We start from the raw sequence: 15,113 nt of genomic DNA on the forward strand, positions 1-15,113 counted from the left end.
AAAGTCTGGCAACCATAGCTGGACTAAACAACTCTTGGTTATTTTTATGCCCTGACAATTACTTTTGACGGGAACTTGACACTAACTTTCTATTCCTCTTCTCCTCCAACCTTTCTTTCTTCTTCTTCTTTCTTAACTTTTTTCACTTGTTTTTTTTTAATCTCTTACCCTGCTCTGAAAGTAAATGTTTCTGCTTGTCTGATAATATTACATGTGAACAACATGATACAGAAGACTTGTTAGTTTTCCTTATCAAACAAAACAAAAAAATGCAAACTATTATTTCTTAGAAAACCTAATTGGGTTTTGACTTCTGGTGACAAAGCAGATTAGCTGACTGTAGGAGACATTATAGTCCATCAAGCACTGCAGACTCTTCATTGTTTACCAGATACAGCATCATTTTGTTAGTGGCCGTGTCCCATAGTATAGCTCAATACTGCTCAGCCCCATCCAAGTAAATACTTGGAGTGCCAATGCCTAGGTGTCAGGAATCAGACTCTAGCTCATACAGTATTAATGGCCTGTCCTAAGCACATGCCATCAATATTGTCGTCTCAGATACCCCTTTAACTATATCAACAATGTTATTACTATAAATAGTGATGATAATAATAATAATAATAATAATAATAATAATGATGATTTTCTCACCCCAAAGGCTTGTCTCTATATACCAGAATGACAATTGCTGCCACCTAGTTTGTAAGTCTGAAAACATATTGTATAAAATCAGTAAGATGTAGGGATACTAAATCATTTAGTGTCATTATGTCTAATTTAAAATCTATTCAACTAAACATAATCCCCCTTAAACATAGACATGGGCTATGATTAAGAGCTTAGTACTTGAAATGTGTAAGTACACTTGTCTGTTATTATCTCTTTATGGCAGACAGTATTTCTAGTAGCAAGCTCTTAATCATAGGAATAAGCCTGATTAGGAGCCTATTCAAGACCTGTCTGCATAAGGAAATATGGATTTTTGGTTCCCCTATGCTAATATGCTGTGATGTACAGCTCAGTAATATCAGCTACAGGGTGCATAAAGTTTAAATGTCTGTCCTTTTACACTGTATGTTCTCATGCCTTAATAATAATAATAATAATAATAATAATAATAATAATGTTATTGTATATAACCTCAGGGCCTATTCCTGTGTATTAAGCTGCTCAATGTTTGGAAGATTTTTTTTTTTTAATTTTAGTCAGTCTAGTCTAGTCAGCCTCTGGTGTATTTATCAGTGTGATAAAAGATCCAGAGATTAGAAATGGTTAACATGAACAGCATATTATATCAGGATAAGATAGTATCTGTTCTTACAACTCCAACATTAGTTTCCCAGCAGGGACCCCGAGGGATGTCAGCGGGATGTAGTGGCGGTGGTGTGGTGTCAGTTCCATTTATGTTTGCACTTGAATTGTAGTAGTTATGTAAAGTCCATTTAGTAATATTCTTTATTGATTCCTCCTGAGCTAGCTGCCATAAAATGAAACAAAGGAGTTGTTTTAGACCCAGTCTGGTGCATGAATGCATATTAACAGCAGTTTTAGTAGTTGGGTATTTGGTTCTTACTTTCTCATTAAACTCATCCATCAAAAGCCAGCAAGAATGTGTATAGATTGCCAAGGAACAAAGCAAAAATTCTTCCTAGCTGCCACTTAATGCCACTCGAGGATGGTAGTCTTCTAAGTTTGCAATTGTTTCAAAAAGTGGGGGGCCGAACACATTCCGAGCAAAGACATCACTATCTCAACCTGCAGAATAATCATAGGAAACAAGCACATTTAAATACCAAGGTGACAAATCTTAAAGGAGAAACACCAGAGGACCTTTATAAAAAGGAAGTAATATTTCTGTATTTATCAATGTTCTAATATATACAGAATCAAAATTTATATCATGTCTTGAATGGTATGAAAATTAAACCACTGCCCAGATTGCTGAATGTTGTACCAACCTGTTGTCCAAAACATTTTATTACCTCATTTCTTTCATACCAGCCAACATTCTGCATCTTGGAAAATGTCTGTGAGCGTTTAACAACAAAGTAGATAAGATAACCACTCCCGCACAAGCAGCATATTATCATTACATTGGCCAAGACCCGGAGGAATCTAGTAAGATGAATGTTTTCATCCTTATTGCTTTCCTCTTCATCTACAATAGATTCCTGAAAAAAGAAACCAGTACAGAAATCATTAGCTCTTGGAAAGAACTTCAACAATCATATACTGTGTGAACAAAGTGCATATATTACTATATGACTTTATAACCTTGTATCAAATGAAATTTGAAAGACAATGAGAGTTGTTGGGTCATGCAGTTCAGACACGCTGTATACTATCAGTGTGCTGCGAGTCCAAGCCCTAGCTCTGTACAAAAGGGTTTTTGGAAGCATTTATGGGACTAGCTAGGATGCCATCTTCAGCAGCCCATGAGTGGCACAACATCTACTCGCTCCCTTTTGGAGAGTGTTGAAAACACGTGTAAATGTGCTGCAGGATGTCATGCAGAATATGCCCAACCATATCTCTTATATGCAGGCTTAAGACGGCCCAACAGGATTACTAGAGCGTACTTTTAATTGTAAAGTTCCTCCAAAAACATATTCTTTCCTCTCAATAATCACTGGTAGGGTCCCTGTTTGTTCAGACATCAGCAACTCAGCAGAACTCCAGGCAGAGACTACACTGATATGGTAGTCTTCGGCACTTACAGGAGGTTAAGGACCTGTAAAGATGTCCTGATATCTCCCAGGTCCTTAAAGCAAATGTACCATCAGGGCATTGGCGCCGTGCGCAGGAACCGGGCAGAAGTTCAAGGAGGGGACAGGCTTACCCACGACTGCGCCGTTCTGTTCATGTGCAACACTTAAAGCGAATGTACTTGATGGTACATTCACTTTAACCTTGGGGGCAGTGTATAAGAAAAAAGAGCATGAGGAGATGAAGAACAGAAGAGACTCCCTCTTTCAGGGTAATGTATTACAAGGGAGACAACTCTGTCTTGGGGCTGTGAATAGGGAAAGTGGTGTGCTAATGAGGTAAGGAACAGGGGGAGCTTGCAACAGGAAGAGAAGGTGGAAAAAAGGGAATCAGTGCTGCTATATGTGTGTGGGTGTGTGTTTGTATGTGTGAAAAATGGCAGGAAGATAGAGGACTTGGCTTTTAGGGACAGGAGTGCTGCCACTGTGATACTCGTTTACAGGTGGAGCAGTATCTATTGGTGCAGTGCGATATTTGGTTATACAGGTGGAGCAGTATGTCTTGGTTCAGTGTTGTATAGGGTTAGTACAGTGGAGCAGTGGTGTATTTATGCAGTGCTATTTTAGGTTACATAGGCAAAACAGTATTTATTGGCGTAAGTGTAATTGTGGGTTATACAGGTGGAGTAGAGTGTGTTTGTTCAGTGTGGTGTTGGGTTTTACAGGTGGAACAGTAGTGTATTTGTGCAGTGTAAAGTTGGGTTTTACTGGTGGAGCAGTATGTATTAGTGTAGTGTGATGTTGGGTTATACAGGTGGAGCAGTATGTATTTGTGCAGCGTGATTCTGGGTTACACAGGCGAAGCAGTATTTATTGGTGTATTGTGCTTTAAAGATATACAGGTGAAGCAGTATGTATTTGTGCAGTGTTATGTTGAGTTATATAGCTTGATCAGTATGTGTTCATGCAATTTAATGTTGGGTATTGCAGGTAGAGCAGTATGTATTTTTACATTGTGATGTTGGATTGTACAGGTAGAGAAGATTTTTTTGCTTGCTGCACTGTGGTTTTGGTTTGTGACTGGTAGAAAAGTAGTTATTTCTGCCCTGAGGAGCAGGAGTGCTTATTACAGGAGTTCTTAAAGCGTAACTTTCATGTTTTTTGTTCTTTTTATTGCAGAAATCAGTAGTATAAGCGATTTTAAGAAACTCTGTAATAGGTTTTATCAGCCAAAAATGCCTCCTTCTGTACTCAAGAAGCAATCTCCCAGCCTCCCCCCTGACTTCTTATCTGTGCATTATCAGGCAAACACGTCTTCATTACAGAGAAGCCAGTGAAGACGGCTCTGCTCTCTCCATTGTAAGCCTATGAAGGGGGGAGGGGCCGAGGGAGATGAGGGAGCAGGAAGAGGTGACATGAAGGTCAGCTGTTTCTAGACTCTCTGGGCACCTAAAACGCAGGATTCTGGGGTCAGAAAGGTCACTGCTTATCTATGAACTTACTGAGAGAAGATTGCAGGGTGTTGTGCTGTGCAGGACTGCTCCGTGCTCAGTCACTCCTAACAGCCCCTCCCTCTCCATAGCCACATAATGGACACAGAAATTCAGTCTAGAAGAAAACTCTTTTAGTACATAAAAACCTATTACAGAGTTTCTTAAAATCGCTTGTACTATAGCTATTTATTGTTTTCAGAAAAATAACCCTGAAATGACAGTTACGCTTTAAATAATTATCCAATTTTTATTTTATAACAGGGTAGTTTTAACACACCAGGTGGTCCTAGTGCAAAGGCATCATAAGTGAACTCTATTCCTGAACTCAGTTCATTGCTCTACGGTTAAAGTGGACCTGTCAGCAGGAAAACCAGGGTGTAAATAAGCACATGGCTAGATAATAAAGGGCATCTCATCATGAATACGTGATGAGGTTAAACTGAAATGAGCTAGGTTCCAGTTTTTTAATGGATAACAGCAATCGTGGGGGTTGTGTGATGCAGGCAACACTTTTTTTTTTTTCAAATATATATTTCTATGTCAATCTTTTCCAGCTGTTCATGAAACATATACTTAATGTAAAAAAATGTTCCAACATGTAAGTTTCTACCGTATAGTATTCTAAATCTCTCGTCCCTAATGCCTTTATTGCTTTCCTGTTCAAAGGTCTTTCAACTGAAAATGTGGAAACTGGCAATACAAATTGATTGTAACATTGAATTGTTGGTTTCATTTACATTAATGAAAAAAAGTGAATTATGTTCTGTATTGATGTCAAGTAATACTGCCCTTAAGCACCAAGATTAATAGACTTTAGATTTTACCTTGAAGCTGGTAGTTATGGAGGCAAATTTGTTATCTGCTGTCTCTGGGTTTCCTATTAAGTAATCCCAGCTAGTAAACATTTTGAAACTGAAATTGTAATTCCCATCGTCTCCATCACTTGTGCTTTCATTAGCGTTACTTGCCATCCTAGAAGACAAAATAGCAAAGTATGACATGTAAAGGCCCTATTACACAGGCCGATATTGAGGAGGAAACAAGCGCAGACCTGACAGATTAGTGCTCGCTTCCTCCTTGTTCCCTGCTCAAGGTCTGTGCTAATACATGCATATACATCAAAAGGGGAAGAGCGGGGGGATGGGGGGGGCATGGGGAGTTGTGGGGGGTTCATATTTTAAAATTATTTGTGTTTTTTCCCTGGAATATTTCTGTTTAGGGCCTTGTGTTATTCTATTAACTTATTCATTATATTAATTCATTTATTAAATACATTTTTATTAAATGAAATAAGTAAGGACTGTGCATAACAAAAAACAACTTGTTCGGTAAAAGGCTTAGCGTATGAATATTAATAAATCCTTTCCATTATGCTGTTATTTCTGGCTACACATGCTACAATTAGACTGACAGTGATAAGAGTTACCTCATACTATTATTTGTAAACTAATATCTCAGATCCTGCAGCAGACTACTCTCCGAGTCTGTTAAAATATTCATAGACAAACAGAACAATTGGGTATGTCAAAGAAAATGAATTTGCCACAGTTACAGGTTTAGGTTTGGCTTTAGTTCTGCAAAGGAATTTTCAAAATTTAATGAAAGCTGCAGGAGAAAGACACTGTGTGCTACAATAAGTCAACAGGCAACAAGTTATTGAGAGAGCAACAAAGCTTAGCTTTCAGCAAAATCAACTGTTGGTACACAGCTTCAATAACTAGCACTTGCATGGATTTCCTGTCTATTTACCACCCGCGCTCCAAACAATATACCGATTATTTAATTGGAGATTGGGTGCTAGAAAAAACTTACAGTATTCAGATTCTGAGGCCATTTTATGTAGAATATGTTGGGATCAATCAAATGACAGAAAATAATTATCATAAACTGATTAATAAAAATGCTTTTTCAACATAGGCTCTGAAAAGCAAAAGTACTCATACTTCTAGAAATGTGTGCCAACATTATATCTCCTGATATATTATTTCCCATAATGAAAAGCTTTTCCTTAAAGTGGTAGTCCATCTCAACTTATCTCAAGTTAAACTATAGGGCTTATTAAATTAAATGTATTTGCAAATGCATTCATTTAGCAAACTTGTTTTCTCCCCCGTTGTTACAGCTTGTTGTCTAGGTTTTCAAACATCAGTGCGCGGCCCGCATCAGAGCTTACCATAGTCCACAGTGAAGCAAGCGGGCCGAAGCCGCTCGCTTCACTGTGTGAACTGACAGGTCTTTCTGCGTCCGGAATTCACTGAATTCCGTACTTTTACGTAGTGTGAACATAGCCCAATATATATATATATACTATAGCGATATATATGCCAAGAAGGAAAAGAGCCAGCATATTAGGAGGGGGCAAGTTTGTTAAAGCAATGTACAGTGGTGCCTTGGATTACGAGCATAATTTGTTCCAGGACTGCGCTTGTAATCCAAATCAATCCTTAAAGGGACTCCGTACCCACAATCTGCCCTTCCGAAACTTGCTTGTACCGTTAGATTAGCTGCTTTTAATTCAAGATCTGTTCCGAGGTCCGTTCGGCAGGTAATGCAATAATTGTCCTAAAAACAACTTTTAAACTTGCAGCCCTGTGTCAAATTGGCGTGGTCTAGAGTATCTGTGCATTAGGCTGGGGCAACCTCTCTGTCCTTCTTGCCCACCCTCTTCACCATTAGGACTGTTCGAGGCAGGTCTTCTCCTATTTATCAGCTTTCTGAACACTGCACATGTGCTGGATCGTTAAGGCATCTGTGCAATGTTCACACAAGTAAGGAATAGGAGAAGTTCTGCCCAGGGGCATTCCTAATGGTGAAAAGGGAGGGGGGGGGGATGGAGGGGTGGTGCAAGCCTAGGGCGCAGATGCTCAAGGCTGCAAGATTAAAAGTTGGTTTTTAGAACAATACCTGAATCACCTGCCGAACGGACCCCAGGACAGATCTTGGATTAAAAGCAGCTATCCGAAAGTACAAGTGGTTTGGGAAGGCAGATTATGATGTGCATGATGGTCATTTCTGTAACACACATCTATTTTAAATTTGGTTACGGAACACCATTCTTCCAAGCAGAATTTTTCCATCTCCGGGCTGCATACACTAGAACTTTGAAAGACAGAGCATGCCGCTTTGTCACCATAGCTCCCATCTAGAGACCCCAGCGCCATCTAAGCCTATGTAGAAAGATTGGGTTGCTCTGAAGCATCTCCAAATTGGCAGCTTAAATTAATATAAATTTGCATTACAGTGATGCATCATAGTTTCTCCGAATGAAAGCACTGGAGGTACACTTTAAGTATTTTCTTAAAGAAATGCCTTCTGCTCTAAACAGAATCATTTTATTCAGATACATATACACAATTTAAATTAAATTAAAACCCCTGGTGCACATTAGCCATTACTAATATTTGCCTAAGAGAACACATTTGCCCTTTTACTTAAAATAACAGCTTATGAGTTGGGATAACAGAAAACAATTAAATGGCAGTCAAAAAAGAGCATTATAAATGGTTATAAATCATTCATATCTGAATGCCATTTACTTTGGCTATGGTGTTACTGTAAATAAAGTCTTTGGGGAATGATGTGAATATTAGAGGAGAAAATGCTGATTTATAATCATAGTTTATTGGTCATAGCCTGATAATTGGTAGATGGCACCTTAACATAAATGTAAAACACAATAAGTTTAGTAATTCATGTAACAATTAATCCCCAATAAGGCTCTGTTCAGACCTGCATTGGAGGTTCAGATTGCAACTTATTCAGTTAATGGGAGCCATGGGAGCGGTGTGTATGAAAAGATGGTTTTCATTTTGGTCAGATCTGACTTCTGAATTACTTTTGTGGTCTAGTGTCTGAGTTTAGAGGTCTTGTTTTAGGTTTGGTATGGGTCTCATTATGGTGACCTCCACAGTATATGTTACAGCGGATATGGGCTGAGGAGGTATGGAGCAGATGACACTTGCAATCAGTGACCAGAATTAAAGCTAGTTTAATTTTCTGTCATTTAAGCGTTAAATAGTTAGAAGTTGCATGCTGGTCGCTTCAAAACCACAATTCCCGTCCCCATATTCCAACATAATTGTTTTCTGAAGACCTCCATGGCTGCCAAGATTGTACTTTTAACAGCCTAACATAGCTATAAGCAGGGTATATAAGGTGAACAGCAAAGACCCTACACTATTAGGCTATGTTCACACTACGTAAATCTACGGCCGTAAATATCGCGGCAGAACTACAGCCGTAGATTTGCGGGGTGGAACATAGCATTATTTGCTATGGGATCCCGGCCGGAGTGTACACACATCGTATACGCTCCGGCCGGTTCCCATACGGCGCGGCAAACAACTGACAGGTCCATTATTTGCGGACGGAATTCAATGAATCCGGCCGCTTGCTTCACTTTGTGCTATGGGAATCTCTGATGCGGGCGCACGCTGATGCCACGGAGGAAAGATCATCCGGCCAGTACTTAAGTACCCGGCCTGTGATGATCCGGGCTGAGATCGGCCGTTCTGTGCCCCGGCCGGAGTCACAGAACGGCCGGTCTCATACGTAGTGTGAACATAGCCTTAACTATTATTAATTACTATTAACAAATGCCCCCTCATCTCCAGTTGGTGAAGAAAATAAAAAACTAAACTACAAAAAAAAAACACAAATGGAAATTGTCACTAGAAACCCTCTTGAAATTGCTGACACAGTTATATTGCAATGTCCACAATAATTAAAAAAAAATGCCTTTCAATGCCAGCAAAAGGAGCATGTCTGGGGCATTAAAGTTACCATTGACTGCAATGCCTCTCATTGCTCCCTTTCCGTGCATGCAGTCACTGACAGTACAGCGGGGAAAGTCAGAGCTTTGGTGCTCACCGTCAATGACTGCACCTGTGTGCTAAGACACTGAAGCAGCTGCTGGAGCTGGCAGGCTCAGTGAAGGGAAAGAACTAGACCTTGGGCTTCCTTCACTGTCAGTGGCTGCTTAAAAAATGATCTAAATACATTATTGATTCAGTATGGTGATCTCCACTTTAGCACTCCTGTAGTAACTATGGGGAGAGAAGGGATTATGGTACACTTAGTCCACCACTGGCCATAGTGTGCACATGCGAAAAAAAGCGAGAAAAGTCAGTAATATTGCTATTTTATTAATATATTAGGACCAGTAGCAATAATTAAACCTCTCACAATCATTATTAGGGCCAGATAATAAGAGGGCAGAAGATGTACTGGATCAATTGGCTTTTACTATCCACTCCTCTCCAGACTTCTCATATATTCCCAAGGGCCAGACAGACAAATGGTATCAAGGCCAGAGGAACATAATGGCTGCAATATTGCCCATGATTCAGCCGCTGACAAATGATAAATTCAAGACCATACATACCAACAATAGCCATTCATATTTAATATGTTTATATAGAAAAAAATGAGTTAGCTAGAACTGGTATTAATTATAGATGAGCAAGTAGTGAAATATTCGACTTTCGAAGAATTCGAATAGGCAATGAGATTCGCCTATTTGAACGAATATTAGATCCCATTATAGTCTATGGAAAAAATTTTGGGGCACTTGGAAATCCAAATTCGAGCACTTGTAGGTCACCAAGTCTCCCATGAAACCTCCCTAAAACGATTCGAACACCTCCGGAATGACACTGGGACATTAGGGGGAGCATGCCTGGGTGCACCCCACCACCCCAAAATCACAGTATAATGCCAAAATATTTGCGAACGCTTTACGGCAATGTTTAGTTCGTAATTTCTTGCGCAGCATTACATACATGATTCCAATGTGCGTCTGTAGAGCGGTCATGTTATTTGCGCGTATCACGCAACATGCTGTACGAACGTTACTGGAACAGTATATATGACGTACCTTTTTGTGGGCTACTGGAACAATATGTATCACGTCCCTTTTACTGGGCTACTGGCACAATAGGTATCACTTGCCTTTTACTGGGCAACTGGCACAATAGGTATCACGTGCCTTTTACTGGGCTACTGGCACAATAGGTATAAGGTTAACGTGCCCTTAGTGGGCTAAACCAGAGACACTAAGTCATTTGTACACGCAGGGTACTGGAATGAATACAGCTGCTCATGCTGCTGCTGATGCTGCTGCTGTTATATCATCCATTTCTTAGCACTGAGAAGTGCTTTGGATGCAGACTTCAGAGATGACTTTTTCTGGATATTAGCCCTGAAAAGGACTTTTGGGTTTCAGTAGTAATCCTGTCTAACCAAAATGCTATAAAACCTATCTCTCCCTGCTCAAAACAACTCTCCCTGACTAGGTTGAAAGCGTATCTGCAGTCGAGAAGCGGAAGTCAAGTCTTAAATCTTCGAGGTCATGTGGTTCAGTCATCCAATTAGGGTAGGCGCCGTTTTCGCGCTGCGTGCGTACTCCCAGGGACCCTCACCACCTCCCTGCATGGTGATTGGATTAAAAAAGCGCCAAGTGTGGATGGGAGGGCTTTTCGAATGTTTCCCACGTATTCGACACACTACTCAATGTATTCAAATCTTTCGTATACCGCAATTTTCGATCGAATACCTACTCGATCAAATCATATTTGCTCATCTCTAGTATTAATATGTTGTGATTGCTACTGTATGACAATAGGAGATGAAGAAAAATTTCATCAAATTCTATACCTCAGGGGCCTTCTCTAACCTTCCCTATTTTCATCATATTATTTTAGTAAAGCGGTAAAAGGGGCATCTATTAATGCATTTCTTGCATAATTACATTGAAAAGAATAATGTATAGTTTGAACACCATATTTGCCAAATATCCCTTCTAGTGAAAAAAAAAAGCATTGTCATGTTTGGTGGCATCTTGTTGCTTTGCAGTATTTTACATATTAGAAATGTGTTATGGCAATTGTTAGGTACTTTGGTCTTCTTTCTTTATTAGCAAAGTACTTATTAAAAAAATCTGTGGCAGGGTCATTCACTGATCATCTGCCAAAAACCTCCTTGCTAAACTAAAACGTAGGAAAATTCCACAGCTCCTTGTAGTGGTAAGGAAAAACTTATTGGTACATACAAAAAATAAAAACTGGTTAAAACCGCGCCGACGCGTTGCGGAGGCAACCCTCCTTAATCATGGCAATAAGTATACTACATAGTGAACCTTTATATAGTTTGTAGGATGTACCTGTTCCCACTAGCCCCTCCCCCTAAGGGGTAGGGGAGAAGAGAGAAACGCCCCCCTCGAAACATGGCCGAGGAGCTACATAGAATGCATGGCAAAAACATGTAATGTGAATAACAAATGAATAATAACTGTATAATAACAAAACATGTAAGTAACAACCAGCAAATGAGGCAAAATAGCAGGACACAGTGGATACAGATGGATACATTATGAACCTCAAAAGATGTAGAATAAATCCGTCTTGAGATTCATGCCCTGTGGGAAACGTGTGGCCAGATTAAGTATCCAATATGCTTCCCTTTTTCTGAGAAGCTTTACCCAATCCCCTCCCCTTGAAGGTTTATTCACTTTTTCTATAGCTATTATTTTAAGGGTACTTATATGCCACCCTACAAGACGTTAACAAATTTATGCATCTTATAACGGTCAAGGAGACATTTTCTAACAGCTAATGAGGACATTGCACCTAACTCCCCTGGCTCCCCTCCCCCCCATGATCTGAATATGGTGGGCCGTAATGTTGTACCACTAAATCTATTATTTCATGAACAAATGTCTATTCAATCTTTATTAGACTTAGAAGGGGAAAAGTATTGTTCGTATCGATATGGTTACTAACACTGACAAGATACCAGTTCCGAACCCGGACTTTTATCCAGTCGACTCCAGAGCACCTTGCATGGATGCTTTTCAAACCAAGGTTGAGGAGGAGTTGACTGCACTTGCACATAGGTCCCGTTTCGAAACTGGTAAAGATAATCTGTCTAAGGGGGAGAGACGGAGCTCTCAAGGATTTGATGTCTAACCCTTACCTTACCATACGCCAGTTGGGACAAAGGAGGGTCGGTGGTTGTCCTGGACAGGGATCTATATGTCCGGGAGGTCTTCACAATTTTAGGTGACACCTCCACATATAGGTCACTCTTATCGGACCCCACATGTATAGTGAGAAAGAAACTACAGGACATCCTGGACACAGGGCAAAAGGGAGGTTTCCTGACACCCAAACAACTCAAACACATGATGCCCGTTTTACCTAGAGTCCCCATTTTCCATGCCCTACCTAAAACTCACAAAGGGGTCTTTCCCCCACCCCTTCGCCCGATTGTCTCGGGCATAGGCTCTTTATTAGAGCCTTTATGCACAGTTTAGACAGTCTGCTACAGCCCTTGGCTACACGTAGCATAGGGTTCATCCGTGATAGCAAAAGTCTTCTTGCCACGTTGGATAGACTGCCACCCATACAGGATGCCACATGGCTATCGTGTGATGTGGTGGCACTCTATCCATCACTGCCACATGACCTTTCCATCACTGCTTTATCATACCATCTGCATAAATACAGCAACTACAGTAATGATCTCTGTACATACATTCTTGAAGTCACACATTTTCTACTGTCTAATAACTTTTTTCAGTTCACAGATAAATTTTTCCTTCAGGTCAGGGGCTGCCCCATGGGGGCTGCTTTCTCCCCGTCGCTCGCAAACATTTACATGTCATATTGGGAGGAGGTCGTCCTGCACAATGTACATAATCTATACCGCGGATTCATCCTCTGGTACGGTAGGTACATTGACGACCTCCTCCTGATATGGGCGGGCGACGGTGAGAGAGCCAAGGATTTCGTTGAGTACATTAATGGCAACACATTGAATTTAAAATTTACGTTTCAATACAAAATCCATTCAATTTCCTTTTTGGATGTTTTGTTGTCCCTTGATCAGGGTAAGGTCACTAGCACATTATTTAGAAAACCCTCTGCGGGTAATGGAATACTACACGCGGACAGTAGTCACCCCAAACATGTGACCAGAAATCTCCCTATCGGAGAATTCATAAGAGCAATACGCAACTGCACGACTGAACAAGCGTACTTGGTTACTGCAACACAATTATCTCACAGATTGCGTAACAGGGGCTACAGTGTACATAATATCCAGAGAGCACGTAATATTGCTGAGAGTCACGACAGAGCATACCACCTTACAGACAGACGCAAACAAGTGGAGCATACATCAGATCACAAATATCCACTGAGTTTTTCTACACCCTTCAGCCCACAGTTTGAGTATATTGAAACCATCATTACAAAATATATACCCATCTTGTTCCAAGACAAACTGTGTGAACAAGCCCTTAAAGGAGGAGTAAAAAGGTGTAGCCAAGAAAGGTCAAACTTTAGGTAATATGTTGTCCCCATCGATACTTAAACCTGATCATTACTCTGACAATAGGGAAAATTGGCTTAAACTGACCGGCTTCTTCAAATGTGCTGCCCCCAGATGCCCGATGTGCACCTTTACTGCTAAAAATACCTTTTTTATGTCCTACACCACGGGGAGCTCCTTTAAAATCAAGACCTTCATCAATTGCGCCAGTACATATGTGGTGTACTTGGCGGAATGCTCCTCCTGCCATGTACAATATGTGGGGTATACTGTGAGGAAACTTAAGGTTCGCTTTGCTGAACATATGCGCGATATTCGCTCCACAACTCCCTTCCTTGGGAATAAATCCATGTCTGGTTTATCCAGACATTTTCACCAATGTCACGAGGGCGACACTAGTACCCTTAAAATAATAGCTATAGAAAAAGTGAATAAACCTTCAAGGGGAGGGGATTGGGTAAAGCTTCTCAGAAAAAGGGAAGCATATTGGATACTTAATCTGGCCACACGTTTCCCACAGGGCATGAATCTCAAGACGGATTTATTCTACATCTTTTGAGGTTCATAAATGTATCCATCTGTATCCACTGTGCCCTGCTATTTTGCCTCGTTTGCCTGGTTGTTACTTACATGTTTTGTTATTATACAGTTATTATTCATTTTTTATTCACATTACATGTTTTTGCCATGCATTCTATGTAGCTCCTCGGCCATGTTTCGAGGGGGGCGTTTCTCTCTTCTCCCCTACCCCTTAGGGGGAGGGGCTAGTGGGAACAGGTACATCCTACAAACTATATAAAGGTTCACTATGTAGTATACTTATTGCCATGATTAAGGAGGGTTGCCTCCGCAACGCGTCGGCGCGGTTTTAACCAGTTTTTATTTTTTGTATGTACCAATAAAGTTTTTCCTTACCACTACAAGGAGCTGTGGAATTTTCCTACGTTTAGTTTAGCAAGGAGGTTTTTGGCAGATGATCAGTGAATGACCCTGCCACAGATTTTTTTAATAAGTACTTTGCTAATAAAGAAAGAAGACCAAAGTACCTAACAATTGCCATAACACATTTCTAATATGTAAAATACTGCAAAGCAACAAGATGCCACCAAACATGACAAGCTTTTTTTTCACTAGAAGGGATATTTGGCAAATATGGTGTTCAAACTATACATTATTCTTTTCAATGTAATTATGCAAGAAATGCATTAATAGATGCCCCTTTTACCGCTTTTACTAAAATAATATGATGAAAATAGGGAAGGTTAGAGAAGGCCCCTGAGGTATAGAAATTTGATGAAATTTTTCTTCATCTCCTATTGTCATACAGTAGCAATCACAACATATTAATACTAGAGATGAGCAAATACGATTTGATCGAGTAGGTATTCGATCGAAAATTGCGGTATAACGAAAGATTTGAATACAATTGAGTAGTGTGTCGAATACGTGGGAAACATTCGAAAGCCCTCCCATCACACTTGGCGCTTTTTTAATCCAATCACCATGCAGGGAGGTGGTGAGGGTCCCTGGGAGTACGCACGCAGTGCGAAAACGGCGCCTACCCTAATTGGATGACTGAACC

The 15,113-nt window shown here is 40.3% G+C and overlaps 1 protein-coding gene across 1 annotated transcript in view; it reads right to left on the bottom strand.

Annotated features, from left to right (window-relative positions):
* Positions 1-1,689: 1,689 nt before the first annotated feature.
* The window catches only part of LOC138774793 (transmembrane channel-like protein 2), a 48,046-nt gene continuing 34,622 nt past the window's right edge, over positions 1,690-15,113 (bottom strand). The window contains exons 8-10 of the mRNA XM_069955705.1: positions 5,026-5,173; positions 1,986-2,174; positions 1,690-1,758 (exon numbers count right to left, since the gene is read on the bottom strand). Of these exons, the coding sequence (XP_069811806.1) occupies positions 1,690-1,758; positions 1,986-2,174; positions 5,026-5,173 (406 nt within the window). The remainder of the gene's footprint in view (positions 1,759-1,985; positions 2,175-5,025; positions 5,174-15,113) is intronic.

This window comes from Dendropsophus ebraccatus, unplaced genomic scaffold, assembly GCF_027789765.1.
Source record: "Dendropsophus ebraccatus isolate aDenEbr1 unplaced genomic scaffold, aDenEbr1.pat pat_scaffold_1114_ctg1, whole genome shotgun sequence".
NCBI lineage: Eukaryota > Metazoa > Chordata > Amphibia > Anura > Hylidae > Dendropsophus > Dendropsophus ebraccatus.